The following is a 12,494-nucleotide window of genomic DNA, read 5'->3' as shown; positions in this document are numbered from 1 at the left end:
TGCCTTAGGGATTTGAATCTAGTCAGTGTGGTAGATTGAAGCCAAATTATACAAGAATGTAACCCTCCCCAAAGAATCCCTAACCATTCCCATCTTCTGCAGAACACAGCCAAAGAGGTGAGGTGGGCTGCTCTTACAAATCTTCATTTTTTTAAAAGAAAGATCTGCAATGTTGATAATGTTATAAACCCTAAGTTTGGGTTCCTACGTTAGGGCTCTTCACAGTTTATATAGCTGATTTCACATACGAGAAAGTTTCATCTTCCACCTCTATAGATATATTTTTCCCTCCGGGACTTTGGAATATCGTGTTGGGGCCAGGCCTGTGTGTCATATGTGTTCCCTGGTCACTTGTGGCTATGTTTCTTTTTAGCTTGCAGAGCGTTATAGATTCTTGATAGGTTTTTGCAATGAATTAACAGCAGTTCGACCACTTAGTTCTATAAATTAAGGCCAATCCTGGCAGAGAGGTGTGTACCCAGCAAGAGCTCACACCGTGGGGGCTCAGCAAATCTTGGTCGGATGAGTAAATGAATGAACGATATGCTCACCAGTCGTGTTTGACTGCAAAAACAATAAGGGAGATAGAATCCCTGACATTATTGTTTGATCTCAGAGTAATTAATAGTAGCCCTAACTATTTGGTATATTCAGCAGCTTTAGCCTTGTTTAGGAGGGTTTGGAGAGGAAATAATCACTTAATTTTTAAATGTGCTCAACTTTGGACCCAGCAATTCTGCTTTTAGGAGTATATCCCACAGGAAAACTCAGGCAAGTGTAACAGTGATGTACTGCAGGATGGTTTATAATAGTGAAAAATTAAAACAACCTTAAGGTCCGTTGATAGGAGATGGGGTAAATCAAGGAAGGCACACCTACACTTAGTAGTTATTAAACAGTGAAATTGACCTATGACTCTTTTTTTTCTGTTCTCTTCTTTTTTTTATTCTTTAATTTTATTTATTTGGCTGCGTCGGGTCTTAGCTGCAGCGCATGGGCTCTTTGTTGCGGTGCGCAGGCTTCTCTCTAGCTGTGGCACGCGGGCTCCAGAGCGCGTGGGCTCAGTAGTTGCAGCGCATGGACTTAACTGTCCCGTAGCATGTGGGATCTTAGTTCCCCGACCAGGGATCGAACCCACGTCCCCCGTATTGGAAGGCGGACTCTTAACCACTGGACCACCAGGGAAGTCCCTGACCTATGATTCTTGACTCAGAAAGAATGTGCTGCTTTTGCTGTTAAAGGACAAAAGGCAAGTTGCAGAACAGTATGTAAAGCATGACCTCACTTCATTAACAATAATATATAGAGCTCATATATGCCTAGAGAAACTGAAAGAACTTCTTCCAAACCCTTAACGACACTGACCTCTGAGGCACGGGATCCGTGAGAGCTTTTACTCTCTACTTTCTACGTATCACCCCCGTCAGCTGGGGCCTCTGGTACCAGCTGGAACCCAGCCCTGGTTCCCACCCGTAGTCGGAGTTCGGGGCTGCCCTGGGGGCTCGCGCTCTCCTGGCCTCGGGGCTCCCCCGTGTGCGAGTGCACACTCCAGGTCATTCCAGACGTGACGCTCAGCATCTTCCTCCTTTTCCACGAAAACAGAAAGCCCATCCACACAAGACAACTTCCCTGAAACACTGGGAATCACCAGAAGGATTCATGCATAACCTCCTTCCACAGCAGTTTACCTAAAACTTCTCATTAGACCTTCTTCCCAGTCCCGATGACCACCCCCAGGGGGGCTTCCTTGCTGGTCTTGACCCCCACCAGGCTCTGCTCCCCCTCCTCCTTCCCTGAGGAGCACCCCCTCCTGTCCCTCTGCTGGCCATGCCAGTTCAGCTCTTAGCTTCTATTTCCAAATCTGCAGTGTCAGCCCATCTCTAGGGTTTACAAATGAAAACACTTCCCATTTAGTCACGTCCACTCTCCTTAGAAGACCATCGTGGTTGTAACTTGCTGGGGAGAGGGGAGGCTCATACATACATTTATGTAGAATTTAATTTTTCTTTTTCTTTTTTTTTTTTTTTTTGCGGTATGCGGGCCTCTCACTGTTGTGGCCTCTCCCGTTGCGGAGCACGGGCTCCGGACGCGCAGGATCAGCGGCCATGGCTCACAGGGAAGCCCGAATTTAATTTTTCTTAACTACAAGCGGTAGCTTGTATTGCTTTTGTATTCAGAGCAAAACCCAGAAAGATAAATGAACAAATCCTCCCCAAACCTTGTGTGCTAATCTTTGTGGCTAAACCGCGGTCCCAGCTGGGATGGAGGGAGCGTAGCCAAGTGGCACAGCCGTCTGCCATACGAGGAGGAGAAATTTGAGCCAACGGTCATGGGCACAGTTTCTGCTCTGATGAAGACCCCATGGGAATTTGGAAATTCGCACTTTGAAGAAAGGTCCTCAGTGGGTTGGATTTGTTCTGAAGCATAAATATCAGGAGGTGTTTCCATCCTGAAAGTGAGAGAAATGGCGCACTGCTGTCAGGAGGCCTTCCTGGTCCACTGAGAACCCTACGCCAGGGAGCACTGCTGTTGCCACACTTACAGCATCTAAAGAAAGAAATACTAAAATGCTGCGTGGCCACTAAAAAAGAATGCAGCTGATAATATCAATAACACCAACAGCGGCAACAGCAGACCAGCCCTTCTCGCTTGAGCGCTTGCTGAGAGCCAAGGACCGTGCCAGCCCCCCTGGCGTTTAGTCCTCACAGCAAGCAGATGCTTTTATCATCTCCATTTTACCAACCAGGACAGTGAGGCTTAGGGGATGAGGAAGCTTGCACGGCCACTCAGGGCCGCGGTCTGTACCCCAGCTGGCTGGTCTTAGTGCAAACAAAAGTCAGGACATCAAGCGCTGGCTATTGCTGAGGGCTGGGGAATGAAAGAGCACTTCACTTCTGTTCTTTACATCTCCAGGGTTTGCACCTTTTATAACAAGCACATATTCATCTTTACTGGTTTTATGATGATAAAAGAATAGATCATAGTCACGGTGAAAATTACATTTTTAAAAACTGAGGTTATTTGCTTTGTTACTTGCCTTTGCCATTGCTTCACCTCTGTATTATATTTCTTTTTTTTTTTTTTGGCCTCACCGTGAAGCATGTGGGATCTTAGTTCCCTGACCAAGGATCAAACCTGCACCCGCTGCATTGGAAGTGCGGAGTCTTAACCGCCGGACTGCCAAGGAAGTCCCTATCTTTCTTCCTTTTGTTATTATTATTATTTTTGGCCACGCCTCATGGCTTGCGGGATCTCCCCTAACCATGGCAGTGAAAACGCAGAATCCTAGCCACTAGACCACCAGGGAACTCCCTATTTTTCTTCCTTTTAATCAACTTTATTGAGATATATCACATATCATACAATTCACCTATTTAAAGTGAGTCAGTGGCTTTTAGTATGTTCACAGAGTTGTGCAACCATCACTACTATCGAATCCTAGAACACGTTTATCACCCTAAAAAGAAGCCCTGTACCCATTAGCCATCACTTCCCATCCCCCCTCCTCAGCCCCTGGCATCCACTAGTCTACTTCCCATCTCCGGATTTGCCTCTTCTGGACATTTCATATAGATGGAATCATATGATGTGCGATCGTTTGTGTCTGGCTTCTTTCACTGTTTTCAAGGTGCATCCATGTTGTAGCATAATCAGTACTTCACTCCTTTTTCTAGAGGAGTAAAGAAAAGAGAAGCCACTGTGGTGGCTTCTCTTGTTGTGGAGCTCGGGCTCTAGGCGCATGGGCTTCAGTAGTTGTGGCTCGCAGGCTCCAGAGCGCAGGCTGAGAGTTGTGGCGCACGGGCTTACCTGTTCCGCGGCATGTGGGATCTTCCTGGACCAGGGCTCGAACCCATGTCCCCTGCATTGGCAGGCGGCTTCTTAACCACTGCGCCACGAGGGAAACCTATCATTCAGATTTTAAAACCTTTAAAAACATTCACCTGGGGTGGGGAAGAATCCCCGGAAGTGCTTGCAGCCTGGGCCCCGTGAGGGGCTGGGCGGAGGTCACCATAAAGGGCGCTGGGAATGGTGGGGTTGTCATCTCTGAGTCTCCCCCTGGCCGGCAGACAGCAGGGAGAGAGCGTTGTGGTCCAGCACCGAGGGCTGGCCTTCTCCTGGGTCAGCGTCCAGTGGGCAGGACCTGACAGGAGGCAGCTGTTGTGCAGATAGTTACTGGTGAGGCGGGCAGTTGTGAGTGACAGAGCGATGCGCCAACAGCAGAGGCGTCTCCAGCCCTGGAAGCTGCTGCTCAGCCCCTTCTTCCCTGCCCCAGGTCAGTGCGAAACGCCGCTGCGATGGGCCACACGGAGGGGGTGTGAGGCGAAGAGGATGCTGGGAGGAAAGACTGTCTCCTCATTTGCCAGGGATGGTCTAGAGAGCACTAGGTGTGTGTAAGGAGGAGGGAGAGTCCCTCCAGCCTGCGAGTCTATGAAACTATCACAGAAGAAACCAACCCGCACCAGGAGCCCGTTTAAAAAGACGAGGAATGGCCCCAGTTCAAGTGTACCATGTTCCTCTCCGTTTAACAGGGAGGTTATAAAACTTAATTATAAGACACAATTCTAAGGCCATCAGTGGCTTCCTGCGGCTGACAACAGGATCGCAAACCCAAAGGCCTGTGGAGAGAATGACAGCGGCAGGAGTAAAGCAGTCCTGGGCCAGGGGACCCCGGCCCTCCAAGGACAGGCCACCCTCACATCTCGGGGCCTGGGCAGTGGTACCAGCAGAGGTCCAGGGGCCGACTGTGTAAATGTTTAAAAGTTATAAATCAGGAATTCCCTGGTGGTCCAGTGGTTAGGACTCTGTGCTTTCACTGCTGAGGGCCCGGGTTCAATCCCTGGTTGGGGACCTAAGATCCTACAAGCTGCATGGCGCGTGGCCAAAAAAAAAAAGTTATAACTCAAATGACAAGCTGTTGAATAGATATTCGACCTCGACAGTTCTACCTTTTTAAAAATTTTTAATTAATTAATTTATTTATTTTTGGCTGCGTTGGGTCTTCCTTGTTGCGCACAAGCTTTCTCTAGTTGTGGCGAGAGGGGGCTATTCTTTGTTGCGGTTCACGGGCTTCTCGCTGCGGTGGCTTCTCTTGTCGCAGAGCACGGGCTCTAGGCGTGTGCAGGCTTCAGTAGTTGCGGCTCGTGGGCTTCAGTAGTTGTGGCTCATGGGCTCAGTAGTTGTGGCTCGCGGGCTCAGTAGTTGTGGCTCGCGGGCTCTAGAGCACAGGCTCGGTAGTTGTGGCGCCTGGGCTTAGTTGCTTCGCAGCATGTGGGATCTTCCCGGACCAGGGCTCGAACCCGTGTCCCCTGCCTTGGCAGGAGGATTCCTAACCACTGCACAACCAGGGAAGCCCCCCTTTTTTGAGTTTTAAGAGAACTTCTTCCATGGCCTCATTGTGCCCACGGTGTTTCATTCATTCATTCATTCATTCATTCAGTAAACATTTCTCTGGGCCCCCACGATGTGCCGGGCTCTGAACAAAGCTGCTGTGGAAATAGAGATGAACGCTATTGCTACAGCTTAATGGAGGAGACAGATGCGGGCCTGAAGAATTAGAATATGCCTCACAGCTGCCACCCACCATTACTCTCTGATGAAAATCACAAGCTGGGTGCTGATTCTTTTTAGCATGAGCATCACCTCTGCTAGCCGCTGTGGTGTAAGAGCTGGTTCTCAAAGCTGTGGCCCCCAGACCAGCAGCACAGGCCTCACCTGGGGATTTGTAAGCAAAGCAGATTCTCAGCCCAGATCCCAGACTCACGGAATCAGAAACTCTGGGGGTGGGACCAGCAGTCTGTGTTTTAATGGACCCTCTGGCTCATGTTGATGCCTGATAAAGTTTGAGATCCCCTGCCTTAAAGCCATACTTCTCAACCTTGGCCACACATTCATATCCTCTGGGGAGCTTTTAAAAACTATGACTGCTCATACTCCACCCCAGAACAATTAAATCAGGATCTCTGGGAATGGGGCCGAGGCCTTAGAATGTTTAAAGCTCCCTGGGTGAACCACTGCCTTAGTGGATGACAGGCCAGCGTGAGAATGCCAATAAGAGGCCGGGCTGAAGCCAGCCAGAGCGCTCTGGGCGACCGCGGGGCCTCCCGCTCCTCCTACCTGGGCCCTGGGAAGGCTCTGGGCATTCCATTCGGGCTCCGAGGTTCCTCTCCCAAGCACGAACCTCGTTTAGACACGTAGCAGCACCTGCCTCTTCAACTAACACAGAGTAGGCTCGGGAAGGAAATGTTATGATGCTGAAGCTGCCAGCTCTCTGCTCGTTGAGCAGTGATCTCTGGTCAGTCATTTGGGGAAAGAGAGTAAGAGGTGAATCACCTACAGAGGGGTTTGTGCCAAGAATGTTCCCTGAGATCTTTGGAACGCTCTGGGTATGAGTAACTCCAGGCACTCTTGGATTCCTTTTTTGTCCTCTTTGGGTTAGTCTCCTATTTCTGAATTGAGTTTGAATCGTATATTGCATTTGTAAAGTACACATATCATTTACATTATAATTTATGTATTTATAAATTATAATTTATGTTATAATTACATGCATTGTAATTAGCAGGGACATAGGAAGTATAATAATCACAAGAACAATGATTGCCAGTTGAGTGCTGTGTTAGGCACTGTGTCAGCACTTTAGATACATTGTCACAGTAAGCGTCAGATCAGCCCACTGCAAATGGTTTACCATATTACTCCCTTTTTCAAGACAGGACACTGAGGATAAGGAATGTTAAGTTACTAACCCAAAGTCATATAGAAAATGGCAGAACCAGGTTTTGAACCTAGGTCTGCCTTCAAAGATCGTAGTGTTAGCCCCAGTCTCCTTTGGCTTATCGTAAGTGGTAGCACATGCATATACTAATAGTATTAAAATCATATAGTAGAATCTGTAAATAATATATGCTACTGGGTAGTTTTATTTATACACAAATTGTACATAATTTAACATGCAGTTGTACATAATATAAACTCAATAAATGCTGTATATGAAAATGTTACCAATTAGAGCTACTTGCATAGTACCAATTATGGTTCATTTGTATCCATAACCAATGACGTTATATCTAAAGACCATTCCTGGAATGTTGCATTGAGGATATATGGCTTCTTTGAAAATATTAGACGATTACTAAGATACAATGTAAAAAGGGGAAAAGCAGGATACAAAAAAGGATATATACACATACTAGTTTTGCAAAAAAAATAGACACATGTATTTTATATGCATGGGAAAAAGTGGCAGGAAGGTACCCCAGATCTTTCACAGAAATGATGGTTGGACTGCAAGAGGTTTGTATTTCCTTCTTGATACTTGGGGCAAGACCAAGACACTAGGATGTTCCAGACAGGCTAATATTTGGCATTGCTTCAGACTGGTGCTCTTTCATTTATTTAGTGGACGGGGAGAAATTGGCTATCTATTGATAAATATTGTGTACAAATATAGATTCTCTTCCTGATTCATTCCTACAGACCAAAAAATTTCAGGTTCTGGGGAAAAAAATTATTTCCCACTTTTCTGTGGCTCTTATTCTCTCTCTCTGTCTGTCTGTCTGTCTGTCTGTAAAATTCAAAACCCTGCAATTTGGAGGGACACATATTAGTTTCAAATGTAAACACTAAAATAATTACTCATTTCTAGCCCTTTGTCAGGCACGGTTCAGGTTTCTGGATTTTAGCCGACTGCAGTGTGCGTGGTACAAAAATACTGCACAGAGAAGGCTGATGGGAGTGAGGAGAGGTTTTGTTTGTTTCTGTGTTCTATTTCTCTCCTCCTTGCATTTTGCCAGTTACGCAAGGAGCCCTGTGTGGAGACCTGCATTAACTGGCACCATATTTCCATTTGAATCCACAGACATGTCAGCACTCTGCTCATTCTAGGAAATTTGGAAAATACGCAAAGAATGACTTTCCAAATCAGAAAGCAGCCCTCACAGAATGAGTTGGGAATTGTTCCCTTTTCTTATGTTTTTGGGAGAGTTTGTGGCGGATTGGTATTCTTTAAATATTTGGTAGAATTCACCAATGAAGCCATTTGGTCCTTGGTTTTTCTTTGCGGAAGCTGTAAAGTTACTAATTCAATCTATTTACTTGTTATAGGTCTGTTTAGATTTTCTCTTCTTCTTGAGTCAGTTTTGGTCATTTGTATCTTTCTAGGAATTTGTCCATTTCACCTAAGTTATCTGATTTGTTGGCATATAACTGCTCACACTCTTTTTTTAATCTCTGTAAGATTGGTACTGGTATTCCCTCTTTCATTCCTGATTTTAATAATTTGAGTCTTTTCTCTTTTTTTTTTCTTGGTTAGTCTCGCTTAAGATTTGTCAACTGTGTTGCTATTTTCAATGAGTGATGGCTTCTTAGGTCTTCATTTTAAAAATTATATCACATAAGTTGTATGTATGTTACATAGGATCTTTTGAGTATATCAAACATTGCAGGATAAAGATGGAAAGGAAAAAGGAGTCATGGTGCAGTTAGTTGCCTTAAGAAACTTACCACAGCCTTAGGTCCTGTATTTGAGTTTCACACTGAATTATTTGCTTGTTCATCTAAACTAATTTCTAAATTCTTCAGGATTCCATCTTTTAAATGAAACTAATATCTTCTTCACAAAGCAAGGGTGTAGTAGATACACTGTGAGATACTTAGGTGAAAAGTGAAGAAATGAAACACTGTTCATGCCAATGCTAATAGTATTGACCAAGTTGGACAGTGGATCAAGGCTGCTGTAAAATTTAGTACCACAGAGTGGGTGGCTTCACACAACAGGAATTTATTCTCTCATGGAAGTCTGAAATCAAGGTGTCAGCAGGGTCCTGCTCTCTATGAAACATGTAGGGGATAAAGTGTGTCGTCGCCTCTTCTAGCTTCTGCAGTTACCATCAATCCTTGATGGTCCTTGGCTTAAGCTGTGTCCCTCCAACCACTGCCTCGGCCATCACATGTCCATCTGGGCCCTGAGTGTCTCTTTCCTCTTTTTTTTTTTTTTTTTTGGTGGTACGCGGGCCTCTCACTGCTGTGGCCTCTCCTGTTGCGGAGCACAGGCTCCGGACGCGCAGGCTCAGCGGCCATGGCTCACGGGCCCAGCCGCTCCGCGGCATGTGGGATCTTCCCGGACCGGGGCACGAACCCGTGTTTCCTGCATCGGCAGGCAGACTCTCAACCACTGCGCCACCAGGGAAGACCTCTTTCCTCTTTTTATGAGGACACGGGTCATATTGTGTGAAAGGCCCACCCTCCTCCAGTACAACCTCATCTTAACTAATGACATCTGCCCTGAGGGACTGAGGAACTGGGGGTTAGGACTTCAACCTATCTTTCTTTTGGCGGGGGGATACAGTCAACTCATAACATACATGTTCTAAGCTAATGGCGAACATTTGTCTGTAACTCTCCAGTTCTTAGCAGTCTATCAAAGTGTCTCTTCTGCTTACCATGGTCTTTTTTTTTTTTTTTTTCCCTAAACCTCTTTCCTAGATTGAAGATATGTTTAACGAAATCAGATTTAGTGAGTATGTGGACACTGGAAAACTAATTGACAAAATCAACCTACCGGATTTCTTCAAAGTTTACCTTAATCACAGGCCACCCTTTGGTAACACCATGAGTGGCATCCAGCGGAGCTTTGACGTTCTTGGTTTTACCAATTCAAAGGGAAAGAAAGCTATTCGAAGAGAGGATTTTCTGAAACTGCTTCAAACCAAAGGTAAGTACCTAAATAGGTATATCTCGTAACACCCTTGAGCCGTTCCCACTGGAGAGAACTGAGCTGGGAGACAGACCACCCCCCGGCATCTCTGATTTGACTGGACTTCAGCCGCGAGGATGCCGCTTACTGGCCCACGTGGCTGGCAAACACGGGGTAAAGGGAAGGATGCCGGGAGCCAGAAGGATGCAGTTTATGTCCCAACTTCCTGGAACTGCAAGATTCAGGGCCTTCACTCGTAAAGCAGGAATACAAGTGCCAGCCATCAACCTCACAGAGCTACTACGAGACGGGGTTGCATTTGTGAAATAAAGCCACACCAAAGTAAAACTTTTCATTTTTACCTATTCTTTTCCTCATCGTACCTTAAAAAAAAAATACATTTATTTATTTATTTTTGGCCGCGTTGGGTCTTTGTTGCTGCGCTCGGGCTTTCTCTAGTTGCGGTGAGCAGGGGCTACTCTTCGTTGCGGTGCGCGGGCTTCTCTCTTCGTTGCAGTGCGTGGGCTTCTCATTGCAGTGGCTTCTCGTTGTGGAGCACGCGCTCTAGGCGTGTGGGCTTCTGTAGTTGTGGCACGTGGGCTCAGTAGTTGTGGCTTATGGCCTCTAGAGCGCAGGCTCAGTAGTTGTGGTGCACGGGCTTAGTTGCTCCTCAGCATGTGGGATCTTCCCGGATCAGGGCTCGAACCCATGTCCCCTGCATTGGCAGGTGGATTCTTAGCCACTGCACCACCAGAGAAGTCCTTCCTCATTGTTTTATGTGAGGAAGTCAAGTAGCCCTTTTCTCTGGGCGATCATTTCATCTTAGCCAAACTGGTGCTTCTAATGTGAGGGAATTTGAAATGAAGCTAAGCACAGTCTTTGTCAGAGTGCTGTCTTCTTTCTCTGCACAAGCCCCAACACAGTCCCCTGGGTTGGAGTCCCATTTTTAGCACCATATAAGGAAGTCGATGTGACAGTAACATGGGACTCCCTAGATTGTTTTTGTGTCTCAATGAAACAGTGGAATCATTCTCTTGAAGACCTCAGAATGATGATGCTAAACTCTGACATGAGGCTCAGTCCCACGAGCTGAACAGCCTCCTTTTACCTTTGTGATGCCCAGGTGAGCACATGACGGAAGAAGAGATGTCTGACTGCTTCGCCACACTGTTCGGACTGAATCCTGAGGGCTGGAAATCCGAGCCCGCAGCCTCTTCTGTCAAAGGTACTACAGTGGGCTCTGTCTGGACACGTAGCTGAGGTGCACTAATTTGTTGGCGACTTAAGTGCATTAATGTCTTCTAACTGGTGCAAGCCACTCTCCTTCATACCATGCACACAACAAAGCAAGTTCTGTTGGGAACCCAACATGAATAAGTTATAAAAAGACCAGGGAGTGGTGGTCATGTCTAAGAGATGAAAGCTTTTGCTCCTGTGCTCCGTCCTTCCTTTGTGTCTCCCAGCCTTGTTTCTTCCCTTTATTCCCCCGATCCAGTCCTCATCTTTCCAGCTTGGGTAGGCGAATCCTGGCCACTAGCAGAGGATGCAGTTCGGAAGCTCTTTCAGAAGAGGTATTGTCAGGAGAGCCTTGGACGAGGAGAGGGCAGGGACTCAGCAGGCAGGCACAAGCCCCACTTCCAGCTGCCAGAGCTTGAACATCTTTAAAGATCATCCTGGGACTTCCCTGGCGGTCCAGTGGTTAGGACTCTGCGCTTCCACTGCAGGGGGCGCGGGTTCGATCCCTGGTCGGGGAACTAAGATCCACATGCTGTGCAGTGTGGCCAAAAAAAAAAAAATCATCCTCTCCTTTCCTGTCTGAGGATTTCCCACCTCCTTCTTCTAGCTCACTGATGCCCTTGTGCTGGAACGTGTCCATGGACAACCCCGAGTGCTGCCCTGCTGCCCCCATGGGGTCGGGAGCAAAGACTCCTCACCAGGCTTCCTTCTCCCTCTCCTCCTGTTGTCTGTTCCCAATTTCAAGTTGAACAGAGTTCCTAACACAGATAGTTCTAGACTCCAGGATCTGATTGGTCATTTCCAACCTGCAAGCTCCTCTATGCCATTCCTTGTGTACCTGGGATCTCAGAATGTCACTTTCCCAATTGCTTTATATACACACACATGCAATACTGTGTTCCTAAGTGTCTCAAAACAGTAAAATCAATGATGCCTTGTAGTTGAGGCTTTCCAACGAAGTGTGCAGAGATCTGGGTAACAGTGCTCCAAACCCAAACCACGAAGGAGGGATTTTAACCAGTTTCCACCCAAAGGTTTTCACGGAATCAGGGCCAAAGCCCAGCACAAAGATCCTCTCACTTTTGTTTAGTATCATTTCCTCATATTTTTGGAAAATGCTTCTGAGTTAGAAACCAAATTGTTATGAAGGCATTTGCTTTCTTTTCTTGTTTGGTTAGGTTCAGAAATTTGCTTTGAAGAAGAACTTCCAGACGAAATCACTGCAGAAATATTCACGACTCAAATTCTTGGCCTAACCATTTCCCAAGATTCTGGACAAGATCCTACGGTCACTGAAGTTGAAAGGAGTGCCTGAAGCACAAAGGACTTTGTGTGTGTGTGTGTTTTCCACGAGGCACTGCTTTTCCCGCATTTCCCTACCCCTAATCTAATCTTCAGAACGTTTAGACATTAAAAGCAAATTTCTTTTAAGCAATGGAATTCACAAAGTTGGACATTCCACTGTTTCTGAAATAGAAAAGTGGGTGGAGGCAAGAAAACCGATGGCAGCTGGATGGAAGGGGTGGCTGGAGACCCCGGCCGCCGTTCTCATGCCTGATCCACG

The 12,494-nt window shown here is 46.6% G+C and overlaps 1 protein-coding gene across 1 annotated transcript in view; it reads left to right on the top strand.

Annotated features, from left to right (window-relative positions):
• Positions 1-12,245, top strand: part of CFAP251 (cilia and flagella associated protein 251) — a gene marked incomplete at its 3' end in the record, with an annotated part of 63,403 nt that extends 51,158 nt beyond the window's left edge. The window contains exons 20-22 of the mRNA XM_079717714.1: positions 9,484-9,712; positions 10,818-10,919; positions 12,109-12,245. Of these exons, the coding sequence (XP_079573840.1) occupies positions 9,484-9,712; positions 10,818-10,919; positions 12,109-12,245 (468 nt within the window). The remainder of the gene's footprint in view (positions 1-9,483; positions 9,713-10,817; positions 10,920-12,108) is intronic.
• Between the last annotated feature and the right edge of the window lie 249 nt (positions 12,246-12,494).

Source organism: Hyperoodon ampullatus, assembly GCF_949752795.1.
Source record: "Hyperoodon ampullatus genome assembly, chromosome: 13".
NCBI classification, from domain to species: Eukaryota; Metazoa; Chordata; class Mammalia; order Artiodactyla; family Ziphiidae; genus Hyperoodon; species Hyperoodon ampullatus.
Note: the sequence above shows the minus strand (reverse complement) of the source record. Positions and strands in the feature narration are given on the sequence as shown.